At 38.7% G+C, this 21,948-nt stretch overlaps 2 protein-coding genes across 2 annotated transcripts; one reads left to right on the top strand and one right to left on the bottom strand.

Annotated features, from left to right (window-relative positions):
* Window positions 1–544: 544 nt before the first annotated feature.
* LOC119781790 lies at window positions 545–2,328 on the top strand. The gene is made up of 3 exons (XM_038282335.1): window positions 545–1,073; window positions 1,811–2,243; window positions 2,288–2,328. Exons 1-3 carry the CDS (start codon window positions 615–617, stop codon window positions 2,326–2,328), a joined length of 933 nt encoding a protein of 310 aa, XP_038138263.1. The 5' UTR covers window positions 545–614.
* A 4,750-nt stretch (window positions 2,329–7,078) lies between these two features.
* LOC119781789 lies at window positions 7,079–17,237 on the bottom strand. The gene is made up of 3 exons (XM_038282333.1): window positions 17,220–17,237; window positions 16,491–16,699; window positions 7,079–7,782 (listed from the first exon to the last, which is right to left on the bottom strand). The coding sequence occupies exons 2-3, from the start codon at window positions 16,680–16,682 to the stop codon at window positions 7,339–7,341; spliced, it is 636 nt and encodes a 211-aa protein (XP_038138261.1). The 5' UTR covers window positions 16,683–16,699; window positions 17,220–17,237; the 3' UTR covers window positions 7,079–7,338.
* Window positions 17,238–21,948: the final 4,711 nt, after the last annotated feature.

Genomic DNA, 21,948 nt, shown 5'->3' with positions numbered 1-21,948 from the left:
CTGGCCGGGCAACTATAGATTCAGTTAAATTGCAAGTTTGATTAAAGCAGACAGACGTTTTAGGTAATCTAGGAGCTGCAAGTGAACTATAGCTAACACAAAACACCTTGGTAGCTACACATGTATGCTAAATGCTAAAACGAACTGAAACAATTTATCAGGAGAAGACAAAATAAAAATAATATGCCACACATAATTCAGAACAACTTTAACCTAGATTTTCATACACAACATTGCTAGGGAAACCACTGCAGGGATGCAAACTCCCAATGTCTTTATTTGGTGACATAAAATGCTGCTCTGTTTATCTGCACATTGCTATTACAAGGACATTTGATTTGAATTGGCATCAATATTAATACAACCAAAATACATGCACACATAAAATTGTCTGCAATTTATTCCTGCATAAAATGATAGTTAGGTTGTTTGTATGAGTTTGAAATGGATTGTCAAATGTAGTTTTTACAGAGACTTAGTTTTTAAGTAAAAAAACAGACCTATATGCTACTTATACACTTGGAATTCCTGTTATGCTGTGCATCTATCCTGACATTGTATTAATTTCTGTTCCAGACTGAAGATACACCACCAACAACAACCACCCAGAAACAATGACAGGCCAGCTATCGGTCTTTGTCAGTCACGTGACAGACACGCCCCCTAGCGCCATTTTTGTGGTGAGCGGAAGAAAAACAAAACAACAGAAAACGAGAGGAGAGCGCTGCATTATCACTGAAATGGAAAAGAACAAGAAAACTGAATGGATACCCTACCCAGACAAACTTACAAAAGCTGCTAGGGAACGAAATTATGCCAAGTTAGCCTCCGTAAACAACATTGATCCATACCAAGTGAGAGCTAATAGTTGGCAGTCTGACGCAGAACTCCTACCTCCAACTACCTCTCTGGATATTACCAACTACCTTGTGTATGGGATAAGCGCTTACACTTTTTCAGAATTTCGGAACTACAAATCCCTTGAAGCCCATGGGCACTTTTCCAATGGCTGGGTGCAGGATCTCTTGTCATTTCAACCAGATGAATGTACAAACATGATTGTCACAACCAAGGTAAGAAAGCTGTAAATGAGTTAAGTTGCATGAACTGTGAATCCAAGGGCGTAGGTTTGATTTCAACTTTGGTAGGGACACTATTCTTCAGTTTCATTGGTCCTTTGCAAAATATGCAGGCTCTTTTTTTATGCTTAATGTGAGCTTCAGGGCTCATTTTGTTTAAAAAGAACAGCAGCATGTCTTGCTACATTAATACAAATCTTATAAGCACTAGATGCACTAGATGCTGTTCATCAAGACTTAAAGCATCACTGGCTCTGATGAATGTGGAATTAGGACTTTTTCCACTTTGAAAAGGATATCATTTAAATTTACCTGCGACTAGGACAGTGTCTATTTAAACAAATAGTCTAAATATGTCTGTAATATGTGGATTTATCCTGTGTTTTCTTCTTAAGATATAGAATTGTGCAGAGGTAAAACCCACTCTTATTTTTTTTCTAATATGCTCTCTCTGGATCATGAAAAATAATACATTCAAAGGACGGAAAATAAATGTATTATAATTACATGTGCACTGGAACTATAAGAGGAACTGACACTGAGCATTTAAAATATTAATATTAGAAGTTGTACATCTGGGCTGTAGTTACTCTGTGTAGCTAATTTCATGTATTTTATCTAGGGCTGAAACAATTAATCATATTAACAAATTATTACAGTACAGTAAATGTCTCAAGCCTACCAATTTTTTCAGATTACAAATTTTTTTTTTCTTAAATCTCATCTTACAGGTCCTTCATTCCCAACGTCTTAATGATACCCCACTGAAACCCTGGGCCATCATTGAACCAACAGGGACCATACTATCAGGTCACTGTACATGTATGGCTGGAATCGCAGAGACATGCACACATGTTGCAGCTATGCTGTTCAAGCTGGAGGCTGTCATCAGATGCAGAGAGACAGTTACAGTGACTGGCCAACCTGCTTACTGGATGATACCCAGCAACATTTCTAAGGTGGGAGCAGAAGCAGGGCACAGAATAGACTTCACTCCGAACTCCAAACGAAAGTCCTTGAATAAAATCCTGGATGGTGAAGGAACAAGCATGCCAAGACCAAGGGCATCCTCAAGCACCTGCCCACATGGCATTGCCACAGAGGATCAGTGGACCTCCGACCTGGCTGGAATACACAACATATCGCCAAAAGCTGCAGTTCTTTGTACTTATCCTGAATATTATGATGCATTTGTTGATCCTCTGCAGCCATTCTTTGCACCAAAGTCACTCTGCCAACTACGGGATGAGAAATTTCAAAATACTGAACTGTCTACTTTGCTTCTACATTGCAAAACCTTAGCAGACAAGGCTGCAGTTACACCAGAGCAAGCACACTACATTGAAAAGAACACAAGAAAGCAGCAAAATTCTTCAGCTTGGCATCACTTCCGTGTAGGGCGGATAATAGCATCAAACATGCATTCTGTGTATGTTTCTGATTTGGAAAAGCCTGCACTCACAACCATAAAAGCAGTTTGCCATCTGAACAACAGCAACAGAGCAGGCCGCTATGCTGCCACAACATGGGGACTTCAAAATGAGGAGAACGGAAGAAGACAGTACAGACTGCAGAGGGAAAAACACCACAGTGATTTTGAGCTGAGACGGTGTGGCTTCATTGTTAATCCTCATTTTCCAGAGGTTGGAGCATCACCCGATGGAATAGTGCAGTGCACCTGCTGTGGAAGAGGTTGCATTGAAATAAAATGTCCATAGAAATACCGAAACAGTACCATCGAGGAGGCATGCAACAGTGGCGACAAGTACTTCTGTTTGGAAAAACTGGATGGAAAGCTGCAGCTTAAAAAGCATCATCCATATTACACACAAGCTCAGACCCAAATATTTGTTACACACTCAAAATACTGTGACTTTGTTTTGTGGACACAGAAGGAATGTGCTGTGGTGCGTATTTTGCCAGATGCACAGCTCTGGTGTGCTCTCCTTAAAAAGGCGCAGCAATTTTTTAACTGCGTGTGCCTTCCAGAACTTGTGAGTAATATTTCACTCTGGTTAGAAGACAGGAGATTCTTCAAGAGATTGCTGCACCTGGAGGAACTCAGGTGAAAACATGTCAAACCACAGATACAACAACAAACAGTAGAAAAAAAGAAAAAAGTCTAAGATCGTCATAAGTCAGGGACAAGGCAGATGCTGCTATCAGTTGCACAGATAGCTGCAGTTATTAGAGTAGTTTGTGCTGCTCATCAGACCAAACGAAAACACTTGTCATAATTTTTGCACATTAGTTCTGTGTACAGAACTATTATGAATATGGGGATCGTGCAGGGAAGCTCCTCAGCCACCAGCTAAAACAGTCAGCAGCTGCTGGTATGATAGTGGAGATAGAGGATAACCTGGGGAATAAGATTATAGATCAGAAAGGTATCAACAACCAATTTAAGTCTTTTTATAAGGATCTCTATACCTCTGAAATAAATGATAAGGAGAAAGTAAAAATGTTTTTAGAAAATATGGAAATGCCAACCTTACAAACGATAGATAAAGAGAGATTAGAGGGACCCCTGACTGCAACAGAGATAGAGAAAGTGATTAATAACATGAAGACAGGCAAGGCACCAGGCCCGGATGGGTTTCCGAGTGAATTTTATAAAACATTTGCCTCTAAATTGATACCCCTGCTCGTACAAGTATATCAGGAAGTCCTCGAAAAAAAAACCTTACCCCAAATAATGTCACAGGCTATGATCTCAGTCATTCTTAAGAAAAATAAAGATCCATTTAAATGTGAATCATATCACCCAGTGAGTCTACTAGGATGTGATTATAAGATATTGACTAAAGTACTAGCAGCGAGGATTGAGCCTGTTAGGTAAGATAATACATCCCGACCAGACAGGATTTGTTGCTGGTAGACAACTTTCTAGTAATCTCCGTCGACTCTTCAACGTGATATACACTGGGGAAGGTAACATCGATCCCGAAATTGTAATATCCTTGGATGCCCATAAAGCTTTTGACAGAATAGAGTATCCTTATTTATTTATGATCCTGGAGAGATTTGGATTTGGTCCAAAATTTCGCACATGGGTTGAATTACTATATGCAAATCCTCAAGCTATGGTAAGAACGAATAGTATAATATCTGACCCATTCCCTCTGTTTCGCGGAACAAGACAAGGGTGTCCTTTGTCGCCCCTGCTCTTTGATCTGGCAATCGAGCCCCTGGCAATAAAGCTGAGAAATGCTGCTGAGCTCGGCGGAATACACAGAGGGATACAAAACCATAAACTCTCGCTGTACGCTGACGATCTGCTTCTTTTTCTGTCAAATCCTGCCACAAGCATTCCGGTGGCTCTAGGTATTGTTGAAGACTTTGGGGGGGGGGTTTCAGGTTATAAAATTAATATAGACAAAAGCATTTTGTTTACAATTAATGAACAGGCGAGGAAATTATCATTCCAGGCCTATCCTTTTACAACAAAGAAAGACAAATTCCAATATCTAGGGGTTACGGTAACAAGCAAATATAAAGATATATTTAAGCAAAATTTTATAGTAACAGCAGATAAGGCTAAATCAGATATGGAAAGATGGTCCACCCTCCCAATTTCATTAGCAGGTAAGATAAATTCTGTCAAGATGATCATAATGCCAAGGTTCCTGTTTTTATTTCAGACAATACCAATTTTCATTCCAAAATCTTTTTTTAAAGAATTAAATAAATGTACATCCAGCTTTATATGGAACAAAACAGTCCCCCGGATTAGAAGACAGTTTTTGGAGAGACAGAGAGAGGAGGGGGGCCTAGCTCTACCAAATTATATGCATTACTACTGGGCAGCTAATTTACATAAACTGTTGTTTTGGGTCTCACAGCTAGATGAAGAGGAAACTCCAATATGGGTGCATATGGAAAGGTATGCATCTAGCCCAATATCTCTGAATTCCCTGATGTTTGCACCTCTGCCCTTAAGTAAGCACTTTTATACAAATAACCCTGTGGTAAGAAATTCTATAAAAATCTGGGTCCAATTCAGATCCCATTTTAGAAACAGAAATGCACTCCTATCTGCTCCTGTTTACAATAATCACCTATTCTCTCCAGCTTTAGGAAGAACAGCATTTAAAGAATGGCATAGAGCTGGGGTGAAAGCTGTCAAAAATCTGTTTAAGGATGGAATACTTATGTCTGCGGCTCAGTTAGAAAAAGAATATGGAATCCCCTTAAAAACCAATTACTTCAGATATTTTCAGATTCGAGACTTTGTAAAAAAGACATTCCTTTCATCTTTAGAATCATCGCAGAGTGAGTGGATAGATGAATTATTAGATATGAATCCGACTATTAAGTGGACAATTTCTATGCTCTACACTAATATTCAAAGGATGACTTCCCCATCCCTCGACCATATAAAAAGAAAATGGGAAGAAGAACTAGGGCTAAACATCACAAATAATGAATGGAGGTGGGCGGTAGAATACATTCATTCTTCATCAGTGTGTGTTAGACATGGATTAACACAATTTAAATTGGTACATAGGCTTCATTTCACCAGAGACAAACTCGCAAGAATGTTTCAGGGAGCCGATCCGACTTGCCCGAGATGCAAACAGGTGCCAGCCAACACATCCCATATGTTTTGGTCCTGCCCCAAACTCAAAGAATTCTGGATTGAAATCTTTAAAACTTTCTCATCTGTCTTCAGGAAAGAAAATAAACCGGTCCCTCTGGTAGCCATTTTTGGTGTGGCACCGGGGGGGATAGAATTAACGACAGCTCAACAGAAGGCAATGGCATTTTCTTCGCAGTCGGCCAGGAGATTGATTTTATTTAATTGGGTAAAGGCAGCACCACCGACATATAAACGATGGATAGAGGAGGTAATGGCACACCTAAAGCTGGAACATCTTCGATTTACGTCACAGGGTACCATTAAGAGATACTTCCAGATTTGGCAACCTTTTATTTCCTATTTTGAATCCGAGGTTCAATCTGCTTCAGCATACTCAGCATTTTTAAATTTTTTTTGGTGGAATTATTATTATTATGATTGTTATTCATACTAATGTTTTTGGTTTCCAACCCATGGATGTCTGGAATATGGGTTATATGTGCGGGTGTAGTAATTGTCTTGTTGATAGTTTTTTTTATTTTTTTATTTTTTTCTCTTTTTTTTTGTTTGTGATGTCGTTGTGATGTAATTATGGAGTCTTTTTGTTTTGTTTTGTTTTGTAAGCCCTGGATGGGGTGTTTGTTGCTTTAATATGAAAAACTAATAAAACAATTTGATCATTTTTGCACATTGATAAGTTGCACACTGTATTTGCTGTTCACTTTACCCAGGCCTGTTTTCGCTGACATTATCTATGTATTTGAGATTTTGTGTTGCATTTTCATAAATTCTCTGCTTCATTGAGAAGAAAATAAAAACGCTTGTTTCAAATTTCAAACTCCACTCTTTATTGTACACACATTTTTACAACTTCAGAAACATTGTTAATATTTGAAGTGATGGTGAAACCCACATTTTTTTGCTGTTATTTCTCAAAAGTAAAAAAAAAAAGTTAACTTTTTAAAAAGCAAAATTCTATTTGTGTGAAAAGAAGAATAAAGTTGAAACAGTACTTGATCTGGCTTTCATTTTTACACTACAGTAGGGCAATGATTTGTAAGGGCACAACAGACAGTGACAATCTTGTCCAAAAAAGTGACTTCTTCGCCTTCACATGTCAACAGCATGTTTATGGGTATGGTTCCAGTTAATATTTTGTATTTCTGACAAACATTTCCAATCACCCTTTCGACATGAATTCTTAGATGTGCAACCTTCCTTGTTTCTTCTACATCCTTAGCATCCAGCTGACAGCGCCCCTTTGTGAAGGCTGGAAGCTTGACCTCCCCACACAGCATGCCAGCATTTTCCTGTATATCAAAACCTCTGTCAGCTAACACAATATCCCCAGGCAACAACATGTTAAGAAAGCCACTGTTTAAGGTGATATGTTTGTCACTTGTACGTCCACCCCACCCTTTTGACAAGAAACATATAGCTCCCTTGGGTGTTATGCCTATTAAATACTTCATGGTATGATTGTGCTTGTAGGAGGAAAACATCTGGGCACGTGCCTTCAAATTAGCTGGTTTCTCTGTGAAAATTTCAAAACAGTCAATAATCACTGTGACTCTATGTCCAAAGGCCTCCACAAACTGATGAGGCATAATTTTGTGCAAGGTGTCTCTATCTGGCCACACAATAGCACACTTTAGATTTGCATATAAAAATGACACCATTTCATTGAATGTTCTGTACACTGTCTGGTGAAACAAGGAAGAGATAAGCAAGGTGTTGTGAGGGCAGATCCAATCTCAGACGCATGAAGGTTAGCAGAAGCATTTGAAATGGACTGAGAATTTTATTTTGAGCAGACATGAGAGGCAGCAGAAAATTAAACAAAGCCATAAAGGTTGCCAAGTTTGGTAGACCCGTATAGTACTTGACTTTTTCATTACTGTCTCCAAAGAAGCCATCAGAGATCTGCAGCTCATCAAGTTCACGCCGCAGCTCTCTGTTTTCTTCCAAAAGACGGTTCATCTCTGCACACCTGAGCACACACAGGTTACATTCTGTCTGTCCTTCCTGACGACCACCTTCTGTGTCATCCTTGGTGTTTGGCCGGCCAACGTTTTCAGCAGCCTTCTGCGTGTCAGTCTGTTGCTGGTTAGGGTTCTCTGTCGCCTCCAGGGGCGGATCTAGAAAAATATTTATGGGGTGGCAAGAGGGGGGCAGGAATTTTTTAGGGGTGGCAACATATGGCATTTGTTTACACTGAATTTAATCACAGTTATCACAGTTTGGAGAGAATAGTATGTACAGTACTAGTGTTTCATGTGAAACAGTTCATATTAATAATACATCGTAAAATGTGATCTCACTTAATAGGAGATAGAAGAATGATAACTCTACTTCTAGAGGGGCCTTATGACAGGAAAGGTATTAAGGTAAGAGTGCTGAGTCGCAGATGTGTGAGATTGACTGTCAGAGAGGCAGCTTTGCAGCATTTGCACAAGAAGAAACTATAGAAAGAAAAAGTTCCACATCAGAGATCTATGGACTGAGCTGGACTAAAGTGAGCAGAACTACACAGTAGAAATAAATGGGTCAAGGCACCCGAACAAGGTACTGGACATCTATGTAATGTTTACTCTGAACACACATTTACCCCATTTGTTCCTCAGTAACTTGACATACAGCAGTTAAGGCAAAATGAAAGGGACATTTCATGCATGTAAATAATATGCTGTAGATAGAGATGTATATGGAGGACCAACTCTGCCATATTTAAAAATAAATACAGAAATAAATAAATGCTCAATAAATAAATAAGCATACAATTAATTGCCACCAAAAATACAATCAACAAATAAATGTAATTAGAAATTATATTATAATGGCAGGCAGAAAGAAACAGCGGCGAAAGAAATAACTAGGGTAAAAAAATACAAAGGAAGAATAAAACAGACAAAAATACGATAACATGCACATAAATAAATACTTCAAAATATAAGTAATTAAAAAATGAAGTTGAATATAATAAATGACAAAAAAATAAATAAGGTAAATATTAAAAAGGCAAAGAAATAAAGAAGCCAATTAAAAGAGTTATATACCTTTATGACTAGCTGTATAATTTAATTTCTACTTACATTTATTTGTTGTTTGTATTTTTGGTGGCAATTAATTGTATGCTTATTTATTTATTAAGCATTTATTTATTTCTGTATTTATTTTTAAATATGGCAGAGTTGGTCCTCCATACTGCTGTATCAACAAATCAACAAAAAGGCGGGTTCTGTATGTTACATCAAAATCTCCACTAATCTGAAAAGAAGCAACATAAAAATACATCTTGCTTGTGAGTAGGTTCATACAGGTCATTTCTGGATAGTTTCATATTATATATACAAAAAAAGAAACAACAACACTGCTTCATATTAAGCAGGATTCACACCAGTATCACATTTTTAACTTTTAACACTTTTGGTTTTATTAAAGGAAATATCAGATTTTCTCAGGTGCCAAAACAAAATGTAACAGCTCTGTAAAGGCTCACCATAATATAAAGTTAACATGACTATAACAGCTGAATGCAGTGATTTCCATCTTGCTCAGCAAAACGCTTCACAACTTTATTTAGATCCAATGCCTTTGTGCGTTTTGATTTGAGTGCAACCAAACTTGATCGTCTCTTTTCTGTCATAGTTGACCGCAAATATGTCTTCATGAGTCTGAGACGTCAGGCCTAACTAACATCATAGATAGAGAAATAACGTTCTGCAACCTGATTTTTATCATCTCAAAATCAGCATTGCAGCTATGCTAGCAACATTGTGCTTTCATTATGATTTTGAAGTGAGAAAAAAGTATTCAACTATTCATCCTAGTTAAATAAACGGAGATCGATGGATTTCACTCAGTCGGCACATTTATTAACAATCTTTGCAAAGAGAGAACAGTCATCATGGCACAGCATTCTGCTCTGTTCTGATCTGGGCAGCGTTCGTCCCCCCTAGTTACAACAATGGAAAGCAGTCAGAGTCATAACAAATTACACACACTTTGCTTAACAGTAACATGTTATGAATAAACCTTGAGAAAGAATCTGGATTGTTATGGGAAGAAGCTATGTCTGGTCTACAAACAACATTCTGCAGGGAATGGTGTGGCCTTGAGAGAGAAACAGACTGAGTGAAAACTTTTATAGTGAGTAAATATGAATATTAATATATAATTAGAGAAAGAAATACATTTTCCCACAACAGTCCACCCTTTCGATTATAAAAGGATATTATCCTTGTGTAATCAATATTAAAAAAAAGGAAAATTTATGAATATAAAAACTAATAAACTAAAATTGTGAGTATATGTAAAGAAAGCTAAAATATATGACACTAAAAATATAATAAAAAAAATAATAATAAGAAGAAAAATGATAATTAAAAAATAATGAATCAAAAATCCACAACTGCATTAAGTCGGTGGACAAATTAAATGATTATAATAGATGGAAAAATTATGGAAAAGATTATGATAGCTAAAATATGTTGCCAATAAATAGAGCCCTGGAATCACATCTTTGTTGGCAAAAATATTTACTGTTTTTTTCCATTATGATCTGAAAATTTAAATTTTTAGTTCTTATCATTATCAATTACCCTTTTTGTTTCCCTGGAAAGAGAAATGTTCAAATCAGTCAAAACAATAGACCCCTTCATCTCTACAAACTGTAAGTCAAATTATTAATCTGAATTTAATTAAAAGTAAAAAAGGATCAATCTCTATGCAAAATGTTAAAATCATAACACAAAGTTGTTTCACGTTTCAAATGACGAGTTCAGCTCTTCAGAATCAGGCTCAGTCAAAGCACATATTGGAAAGTTGGAGGATTTAATCTCAGCGCTCCTCTTTCCCAATGGTAGCTGAGATGACCCGATCATCAGAGTTCATTCTCTGATCCAGAAATCTCTGCCAATACTGACCATCAGCCATTATGGTCATCTAACACTTGAACACTTGGACTTTCTTTTATTATCAAGAAAAGTAATATCAAACACTTAGACCAGACATGGGCAAACTACGGCCCCCGGGCTGTATACGGCCCGTTAGGCTTTTTAATCCGGCCCGCCGAACTTGTCCAAATTACCCTATTTTTACGACTGTAAGGCGCACATAAACGTCTTTTTTTTTTTTTTTTTTCTCAAAATGTGCGGTGCGCCCTATGTGTGTTGTAACTGCGACTTTTGAGACCACCATGCACCATGCAGAACTCCTCATCTCCTCATTGAGGAGATGATGAAAGCGTGGCTGAGGGAGGTGAATGTAAGGAGACCAGGTGTTTTTTTCCACTCATCACCATCGCTGGTAATCCGTGACTCCATGCGTGCTCATCTCACAGCTGATGTGAAAAACATGGTGAAACAAATGAATGAATGAGAACCTTCATCAGCAAATGAATGCTGTGCTCGCTGTTATTCAACCGCTTGACATCGGTGTGAACCGGACGCAGCAGGCGAAGCAGAAGCGGCGAGTTTACATGCAAAGTCAATGGTTGACGCGCGTATAGGCGCAGCAAAAGGTCCCGCAGCGCGTTTTGAGCAGCAGGTGCAGCGCGTCGGGAGCGTTTAAGCATCTGCCAACGCGCTGCTGCTGCTCGAGATGGAAAAATTGAAGTTTTGCTGCTGGACGCGCCGCATCAACCAATCAGAGAAGCTGATCTGCGAGCTGACAGCGAGACAGACACAGCGCTCTGATGACAAATGATATCACGGCAAATGAAAAAAGGCTGGATGGATGAGGAGATGATGAAAGCGTGGCTGAGGCAGGTGAATGTGAGGAGACCAGGTAGTTTTTTCCACGCATCACCATCGCTGTTAATCTGTGACTGAATGAACGCTGTGCTCGCCGTTATCCCGGGGGGTCTGACAAAGAAACTTCAACCGCTCGACATCGGTGTGAACCGGCCGTTCAAAGTAAGGCTGCGAGCGGCGTGGGAGCGATGGATGACCGACGGAGACCACAGTTTCACGATAAGTGGAATGCAGCGCCGCGCAAGTTATGCCACCGTTTGCGGATGGATTGTTGATGCTTGGACTAACGTGTCTGCTGGCTCTGTTGTTCAAGCTTTCGCAAAAGCCGGCATTATTTCTGAGGAGCTGCACGGCACGGAAAGTGACTCTGACAGCAAAGAATGGGAAACTGGCATGTCTGATTTAGCGCAGCTGTTTAAAGGAATAGTACACCCAAAACATGATTAGCCTTCATTTTCTACTCACCCCCATGCTGAACAAAACTCCGGCAGACCAAACCAGCGCATTCAGCTCGGCAAAGAACTCATGCTCTTCCTCAACACTGAAGTCCTCAGACATTTTTCTTTCGTTGTTTCTTTCTTTGCACAGGTAAACAGCACATTTCTTCTTCTACGCTTGCATTATCGGCAGAGCAGACGCTGAATGCGCACTTTCTTCCGGTTTGGTCTGCCGGCTTCCGTAGAATCGAGAGCGCGCATGGGGGCGCTATTAGGAAATCCTATACACTACTGTTTAGGCTCTAAAACGTTCTAAATGACTTCGTTTCGAGTAAATTATGGATGCTACCCACTCAGGACACTTGGAATACATTGGACGAGCAGTATGGAGGAATATTGACACGTTTTTGTGGACTTTTGTGGACCTTTCTGTCTCGGGCGCCATAGACCTCCATTATTTGAATGTCAGCAGACAGCAAGAAGCCTCCCAGATCTCCAGATGCATTTGAGATATCAAAAAAGTACTCCAGAGTGTTGTTCAGCATGGGGGTGAGTAGAAAATGAAGGCTAATCATGTTTTGGGTGTACTATTCCTTTAATTCAGAAACAGAGGATGATGACTTTGATGGGTTTGATTAATACTTTGTAATAAATACATGAATAAAGCACAATCATACTCAGTTTTGCTCCCGCTCTATTTTTCTACCTGAAAACTTAATAATTGCAGTCAGTTCATCCAGATTATCTATTTCTGTCGGAGGCGCTCAGACCCCCTCATACCAGCGGTGCGCCGACAGTAGAAATTCCTTCATCAGCAGCCTCTAGGCTGGGCAGCCTCCGGGTTCACCGTGGCGGCTGGCAGGTGTTTCTCATCTAAATAATTTAAACTGCAGGCACCAGGATACCGGCAATAAAAGCGAACATATTCCGTTGGCAGGTTTCAGGATTTTAAGTTAATTTAGGAGTGATCACAGCGCTGTGTCTGTATCACGGCCAGCTCCCAGGTTTGATTAATACTTTGTAATAAATAAATGAATAAAGCACAGTCATACTCAGTTTTGCTCCCACTCTATTTTTAAATACGCAGTAGAGGTATTTAAAGGTAGTAGAGGACATGTACCTGTATATAAGAAAACCCTATAGTCCGGTGCGCCTTATGTGTGTGTTAAATACAGAAATGGGACACATAACTGAGACTGCGCCTTTTAGTACGGTGCGCCTTATGGTGGTGAAAATTGCCTGTTTTTTATACATTTCAATCCCCAGGTTTAATTAATGACATTGCTTGTCCAAATGCTCCTGGCCCGGCCCTTCTGTCAAATTTTAGAACCCATTCTGGCCCGCAAGTCAAAACGTTTGCCCACCCCTGACTTAGACACTAAAAATGTTAATCTTTGATTAAAATGCAACACATCACAACACATTTCCCTTCTCATTCATGTTGTATGATTAAAAAATCAAAAAGCCAAAGCTGATGTCAGACATCTTCAGGTGGGCGTCTTCATCTTTCTGTTGATGTTGGTCCCTTATGGGACATTTTGAACGTTGTCTACAGAACAGCTGGTCCTCAACACATCAGGTGGACTACTGATGTGTTAATTAACCAATCAGAGGGGATTATTCTGCCCCTTTATTCTGATTGTTAAAGCTTTTCCTGGTTCCTTCCAGATGAGCTCTGATCACTTTTTTTTATTGACTCTCAGCCACACCTCTTCCTGCTGAAGGATGGCTGTGATGGTCCTGCATTAGGGTCTCCAGGCACCTTGGTCCCTCTGTAAAGCCTTCTCTGACTAAGGGGAAAAAAAGGTCTTGTAGGTCATTTTAATGTGTCACATGTCAGTCCCAGTCTGGCCAGAGGTCAGAGGTCTGGCCCGTTCTGTGGTCCAGGAACGGGTCGACCCGTCATGAGCTCATGGGGAGGAAAACTGGGAGTCAAAGTTACCAACATGCTGAATTAAAGGAGCTGAGGGAAGGAAAGATCAGATGTTATCTTACCCTTTCACAAACAATAGTAGATCAAAATAATTTCATGTAGCTTAAAGAACTTTAGATTAAAATTTGAACTTTAAACTTTGTCACAAATCATTGAATTATTCCATAATTTCAAACTTACCCAGTAAATGTACTTCCTTAGTATTCGTACCACTTATCACTTCTGCACCTGCAGAAATCCAAACAAACTTCTCCTCAGCAGAGGACTGTGTGTGTCAGTGGGCTGCAGCAATGTAAACAAGCACAGCCTTCTCTGTTGCTTCCACCAGACATGATGTGTGTGGAAGAAGAATATAGGCTTTCCATCCGATTTCAAGAACGATGTTTACAAGGCGAAGCAAAATCAAAGAACCAGAAACAAGAGTTTCATGAGGTGAAGAAACACCAAACCAGGGGTGCAAGAAGCTGAACCATCAACAAACATCAACAAAGCTGTTTTTTCCCAAACGCACATCAGACAGTCAGGCTGAGGTGTTTAAACTTCATCCAGCAGTCTAGCAGTCGTTTCTTTAGGTTGTTTATTTATTCTGCTCTGAATTATCAACCAAAATTCCACATGGACTGTTCCAGATGGAAAAATAAACAGTATCTATATGGATCCTTATTAGTTTAGCTTTGCTGTTTTTCTTGTTTTATCTTCTTTCCACCCTTTTCTTCATCAGAACAAATAAAATATGTTCTGTTGAAGAAAAACCATACATTTTCAGTCAATTTTAACCTCCAGATATATCTGAGCTATGGATCCATTGAGAATAGATCATTTTAAAGTCTCCACCATTCATCTTAATGTAGGAATAAAATCCTGTTATTTATATCCTCTATCATTGTAATCATTATTATTAATGTTATCATTATTGTTATTATTAAATAATGTTATTATCATCATTATTTCCAATTGAGTCATTTGAACACCGTCTAATTATTAACCAATAATTATGTTAAATAAATTTGCATATTTATTCCAGATCAGCTTAAGATAGATTTACTTCTTAAAGAATTGTAAATAATTTAAAAGCAAATTCAACCAGCCTAATTTATTTTTATACAAGCTATTTGTGCTACACACATATAGATTTATTTACCCTTAAAGTTTAATCTAAATCTTACAGAATTAAGGTTAACAAATTAAACTTTAGCATTTAGCATTTAAATAATGACACAGGTCCTTGATTATTTGAAGAAATGCCCAATTATTGTTAAACAAGCATAATCTGTTCATTTGATTTAATTTTTAAAATCTGTCTCATTAAACTTTATTTGTTGTGATATTTGAACCTTATATCAATCCCCTTTATTACCAATTTAAACAGCTGTGCATTATCTTTAACACATTTAACTCCTGCTTTGTTTTGAAAACAGGTTACGGGGAAGAATGAGCCACAGAAGAGAGCCTCACGTTCCTATGCGAGGTCTTTTGGTTCACAGGTGGAACAAAAACCTGAACTGCTTTTCTGCTCCCCAAAAAGGAAAATTATCAGTTATTTCATATGCATAATCTTTAGTATTATACTAATTTTAGTGCATTAAAATGATTAAGCCATTAATCTTTAATTTAGTTAGTTTCTTGCTAGATTATAATTTTAATGGAGAAGAAGAGGACTTTGTTTGAACAAATTTTCCAGTATTTGATTTCTAGTAATCTTTAAATCTGTAAACAACCTGTTGTTTTGTGATTTAGTTTTTGAAATTTAATTTAAACTGTGCCGACAAAAGATCATCTCACCGTCTCAAAAAAATGGTTCGTTTTGATCCTCCTGCTGACCTCCAGGAACCTCGATGCCAGAAGTCCTCACTCCCTTAACCTTCTAACCGGGGTATTGAGGCTGGAAGATTGCTTCCTCCAGGTGGTACCTGACACTTCTGACAATCGCTGTCCTCAGAAAAAATCAGTCAAAGAGAACTGCCTTGACAACGCCAAATTGTCGTGGGAAAAAAGTATTCAACTATTCATCCTAGTTAAATAAACGGAGATCGATGGATTTCACCCAGTCGGCACATTTATTAACGATCTTTGCAAAGAGAGAACAGTCATCATGGCACAGCATTCTGCTCTGTTCTGATCTGGGCAGCGTTCGTCCCCCCTAGTTACAACAATGGAAAAGCAGTCACAGTCATAACAAATTACACACACTTTGCTTAACAGTAACATGTTATGAATAAACCTTGAGAAAGAATCTAGATTGTTATGGGAAGAAGCTATGTCTGGTCTACAAACAACATTCTGCAGGGAATGGTGTGGCCTTGAGAGAGAAACAGACTGAGTGAAAACTTTTATAGTGAGTAAATATGAATATTAATATATAATGAGAGAGAGATTTAAATTTTCCCACAACAATTTCATTTCTCGATAGATAGTTAATCAATTTTTACCTGTTTCATCCCGTGTCTTCTCTCCCCATCACCCCTGGCTCCCTCGCTTTGCCCCATTCGGTTTTCAAAACAAATCAGTCTCAGTCACTCTCGTGTCATCTCGTGCTGCATTCACTGCAGTCTGACATTGGAAATTAGCGGTCGTAATTCTCAAATGATCCATAATTTATAAGCCTCGCCACCCCTACCGCCAACTGGGGTGGCAGCTGGGGTGGCAAGGCTGTCATTTAGGGTGGCATTTGCCACCCTATGCCACCCCAGTAGATCCGCCTATGGTCGCCTCATGTGTAACTTCATCCTGTCGCTGAAGGATTTCATCAGCCTGATGGAGCCCCGTTTCAGTTGCTTGCAGGGCATTCTTTTTCAGCTGTTCCCGATAACCACGTCTTAAAGAGCGGTCTGTGTCTGTTGGTCTGATGTCAGTGTGGCCCAGATGCAGGGATGGAGCCCAGTCTGGGTCAGTCTCCATCATCTCATATGCGGGTTGACCTGCAAAGTAGATGAAAGGTTGAGTGTTTTACACATCTATTCAAAACACTATATAAAGCACCTTAATAACAGAGCCCATTAGATTAGATGTGTAATAAAATAAGATAACCTTATGTTTCCCACAGTGGGGAAATTTGCTATACCGAAACAGCACAAGTACATCGGACTAGCAAGGCCGGAGGTAAATAAATAAACTGAAAAGCTTACAGACGAACAAAGGATTATAATAAATAAACTTAAGTAGATTGCACAGGATGAATAAACACAGTGAGTTGGCTGACGAGTGGGTATGTACAGTGTTTTTATATGTACAGTGTATTTATATATATTTATTCATTAAAAATAAATATTTGTATTGCAGATTGTGATTATATACAGAGAATGCATTATTTATTAAATTTTAGCGGTCTAAAAAAGAAATAAAAAAAACACACATCACGTTCACATGAACTCCTGCAACTTCATAAGCAAACCATTTCAGCATGTTGATTTTTATTAGTGTATATTTATAAGGACTTACCTTTGTGAAAATGCCGAGAGCAAACACGAACATGAGGGGATATTTTATGAAACGTGATGTCTTTCCTTCTTACAGCAGCAACCTATGCAGCCCGACGCCTCTTTATTAAGTCCTCTGTCTGCGGTCCGTATTTTCTTTTCCAAGTGGGGAATACAAAAAACCGTAAGGCCCCATCTGCTGTTTTCTGTTTAGAATTACTATTGCATCCTTTGACGCAGCACCAGTGTCCCATTATTTCCAAAGGAAGCAACTAGAACACTTCTTCTCTCTGTTAGTTTTCTTTTGTTTGTAGCTGGCAGGAAAGCACTTTGTTGTATCAGTTGGAGTTTTTTTTAACAACATTGAACTCAAATCTATTTATTTTATTATTCTATGTGAACTAGCTTTAAACAGCCAGCACTTGTGTTGAGTTCATAAGACACTTTATTTTATTTATTTGTTTCCTCTGTCGGGTGTATTTTAATTGTTTTAATGCAAGCATTTGTGTTTGTGTCTTTGAACCTAAACAATGTTCAAAATAAATATGCAAATATTGTCAGAACATCTTCCATGTCTGCATGTGTTCCTTAAAATTGTGTTTTTTTATCATGTTGAAATGTGAAATAATTTCAGGAAATGTTAAAGATTGTCTGCTGACAAAAAAGTAAAAGGTTAAAATTATGTCCTGACTAAAACTAGACTAAAATGTTGACAGTTTTTGTTGACTAAAACTAAACTAATAAAATTATGTTTTCTTGGACTAAGATAAAGACTAAAATGCTCTGACTTATGGTCGACTAAAATAGACTAAATAAAAATGGGATGATGTCGACTAACTGTGATTAAAAACTAACAAACGATGCTGAAACTGGACTAAAACTAAATTTAAAAATGGCTGGTAAAATTAACACTACTGTGGACGCACATTTACCTGGGTTAATTAAGCATGGCTTCACATAGCCACATCTCCTGATCCTGGTTTAGCCTTTGAGAAACAGAGAAAGCCAGGATGAACTGATGGCGCCATGTCAAACCTAGCTTTATGTCTGATCCTTGATTTCTGAATCCTGCTTTAGAGAAACAGCCCTTAGTTGGAAACCATTGATATAAAAATTAGATAAGTCTCTCTGGGAGAATCCCCTAAAGCATTCATGTTATGCTAGAGGACTTTGGCAAAGATTGCAGCTGATCTGAAACCCTTAGAAATGCTTTTGTGTTACATTCTGACTTTATGCTTCCTTTTTCCATGGATTTTCTTTATTTTCCTTGTGAACTGTCTTTATTATATTTGTTTATCAGAATGAAAGTCTCAGCGTGAGAATGGGAGGAGCTGCATTGAATTTATTCATTTATTTCTTTCTGTTTTAGGATTTGAAAAGAACAGCATGTATTAATGAACAGCAGGAGCTGTAAATACACTTGCATGTAGCTCAAGGCTAGTTTCCATCCATAGTCCCATAGGATGGGGGCAGCAGGTACAAGGAGAAAAATAAGGTGTAACAATAAATACAGACCACTGATTATATACATGTAACAAGGACAAAATACACACAAAAATCATAAAAACAATGAACAGTTTCAGAGGAATTACATTGCAATACCCACAGATGACATAACACACAGTGAACAGGACTGCATACCTGAGTTAGGCTAATGTCTTAAGGTATTTCCAATAATGAGGTAGATCATGCTAAAGTGCTTAGCACCAGATTCCCTGAGTGCTGACGGCAATGCATTCTAAGTCATGCTTCCCTTGACTGAGAGAATGTTCTGTGCAAAGGTGCATTTCCTGAACTGGATCTCTCAGTCCTCCCTTCTTATACTTCTCATCCTTCACAAATAATTTTTTTAATAAATTCTTCCAAGGGTGGTGAGAGCATTTAAATGGCAGAGCCATTTAATACCCTAAATTTTAGCCAACAATATCTAAATATCTTGAGATTTTCTAAATGTAGGAGTCTATATTTCTCTAGAAGGGCACATGTGTGCAAAGACTGCGGCTTCATTTTCAAGTATTTTAATGGACCTTTTATAGAGTTATTTGATTGGTTTTTATTGCAATCTGATAACAGAGCTCAGTCAGAACTTTGCTCAGGGACAGCAGCAGAAAACTCAGGTTGGAAGGCAGGAAGAGACCTTCCTCAATAGATCAGGAGATGACCAGGTTTACATCTGTTAGAAAACTCTACTTTGTCAAACTAATTCCAAGTTGTTGTCATTTGTCACTGAACTGTATGTTAAACATGTTTTTCTTAAATCGTGTAGATCTTTCCTGGGCATTAATCAGAGGAATAGTTACCATGGAAACAGACAAAGTCAGAGGCAAAAATTCTTCTACAAATCACCGTCCTAGAAATGAAAACCTTTCAATTTCTGTCTTGTTGCTCAACAAAAGTGAAAAATCTCAGACATTGAATGAAATTCAGCGAAGGATCTGACATCTGACTACTTCTGTCTACTTCAGCCTTTAAACTCCATTCTGTTAGGAATCCAGTTTGTGTGGGTTGTTTGTATGTCCCTTCTCTCTCCACCAACAGGTGGCGCCCTTTCCTCGTTGGTCCTCCCTGCACACCTGCGGCTCGTTTGTTCATGACTGGAGGAGTACTTGAGCAGTGGGCTGTCTGTACTAGAGTCCTGCAAGGGGTCGGGTACCCGCGGGTCCCGGACGGGTCACCCGCTAACATGCTCTTTTGCGGGTGAAAAATACATAAATAAAAATAAAAGGGCGGATATTTTTTTAGTGCGGGCGGGTAGTTGGTGATTTTTTTTTTTAGGCGTGTGTGTTGTGTTAAAGAAAAATGATTATTTTTAGTCTTTAATACAGTTAATCTTATGGCATGTGTAAAAGGTATGTTGTATACTCTCCTTGTGAACACATTTCTTATTTTGAACAAGTTTGTGAAGATAACCTTTCCTTGAACCAGATTACTAAATTTAAGTTTGTTCCTGAGAATTTATGGTGAGGCCCCCCGCATTCCACAAGCTGTCTGTGAAAGCTTATCTTGTGTTTTATGACTTTAAGAATTCTAGAAGCCAGGACAAGCTTTCCGCTTTTTCTTGTTAAAACAAAGAAGCAAATGACCCCAGATGATTGCAGTAAATTAGGTGAAGCTCTAGGCAGTGTCAGAGATGGCTTCTGGTTGGAGGACCAAGGGCCAGCCTTATGTGAATAAATTAAATACAAGAGGATAAAGCTTTCTACATAGAACTAACAAATCAGATTTGCAACATTCTTGCAACTCTCCAAAGATGTCTTTGTACGTCTTTGCTTCCTTTTCTTTCCTTCTATGTCAGGTAATGGAATGTATGTCTCTGTTGTTCTGCAGTTTCTGGTGTAGGTTTGTGCATTGTCTTGTTTCTAAGTTTATGCATTGTCTTATATTGGATTAAACTCTGTAATTCTGTGACGTCAAAACGCAATGTTGGTTTTTATTACCAAACGCAGCTCGCCGAGTGGACCTGGGAAGGGAAGAATGAAAAGCCAACCTTTCTCCAAAGTTAACTATGTTAGAATATTTTCTTCCTTAACAATTGGGGGCTCGTGCCGGTTCTGGAGTCTCGGCGGGCGGCTGTTTGGTCCTGATTGATCCGTTTCGGCCCGACTTCGGTGTGGTAAGACAGTATTTGATTATTTTTTATTTTTCAGTTGTCTGAAGCGCCGTGTGGTCGGACCGGGGCTGATTTGCTGTGTGCGGCCTCACAGAATTCAGAAGCTGCAGAGGTAGATAGAATCCCTCCTAAAAGAGTCGGTTGTTTAAGGATTTGAATAAATACACATTACAGGGAACTGTGGCTAGTTCAAACAGAGCCTTTACGTTAACTCTGACTTAAGCTGGGTTTTTTAAAAGAAGGTTTTATTAATTGATTAATTAATTAATTGATTAATTAATAAAAATTAATTTATTCTTTAACCCTGAGGAACAATGCCTGTGCCTCTAAAAAGAATTTCGGGTGTCTGTGTATTAATTAGCAGGGGCTTGTATCAGCCCGGAGATTTCGACTCATCTCCAGTGGACTTATAATTATTTGGGTTAATTGGATCGAGTTGTATCACTCATGGAATAAGGACTAATAGCAGGTTAATTGGACCGCGTTGTATCACTCGTTGAAAGAAAAGGGCTGAGAGTCGCCGTAAGTAGAAGTCTGTTACAGGATGTATCGCCTTCTCTGGGACTCTGAAGCGAGTTGCTAAAGAGCATAAAGGACTGAGAATACTAAATTTAGCAGGTTGAATCACCTTAAAGGACTGAGAGCAGGTTGGATCACCTTGAAGGACTGAGAGCAGGTTGGATCACCTTGAAGGACTGAGAAGTTGAAATGAGAATAAAAGGGATTTGTAAAAGTGAAATTGGAAAATTAAAAGATGCCTCATACATTCTTTTAGCCGGCACCTGACATTTTCTTTTCTTTTCTGTCTTTTCTTGACTGAAATATGACGTCTATGTCTCTGTGTTTTGTAAGTTTCTTTGTGTTTGTGTGCGTGCTTGGCTGCGGGTTGATCTATGGCTGTGTGTCTGTCTTCCCCCGTTATACTGTATGTTCCAACACGCGCTGCTGTCTATTCGTCTGTCTGTGTTTAAATTGTGCTGAGATTGTGCGGAAGTGATTTGTGTTTCACTACGTGTTATGCGGTTGTCTTGTGATTTTTGTGTTGGTGGATGGTTAATGAGATTGTGTATTGAAATGTCGTTAAATGTTTTTGCTGGATGTTGTATTACTAACTTTCTGTTAAAATGTGCTTCTGTGGGAC

This window comes from Cyprinodon tularosa, unplaced genomic scaffold, assembly GCF_016077235.1.
Source record: "Cyprinodon tularosa strain WSP-4 unplaced genomic scaffold, ASM1607723v1 ctg1817, whole genome shotgun sequence".
Taxonomy (NCBI): Eukaryota; Metazoa; Chordata; class Actinopteri; order Cyprinodontiformes; family Cyprinodontidae; genus Cyprinodon; species Cyprinodon tularosa.
The sequence above is the reverse complement of the archived record's forward strand: the minus strand, read 5'-3'. Positions and strand labels throughout refer to the sequence as shown.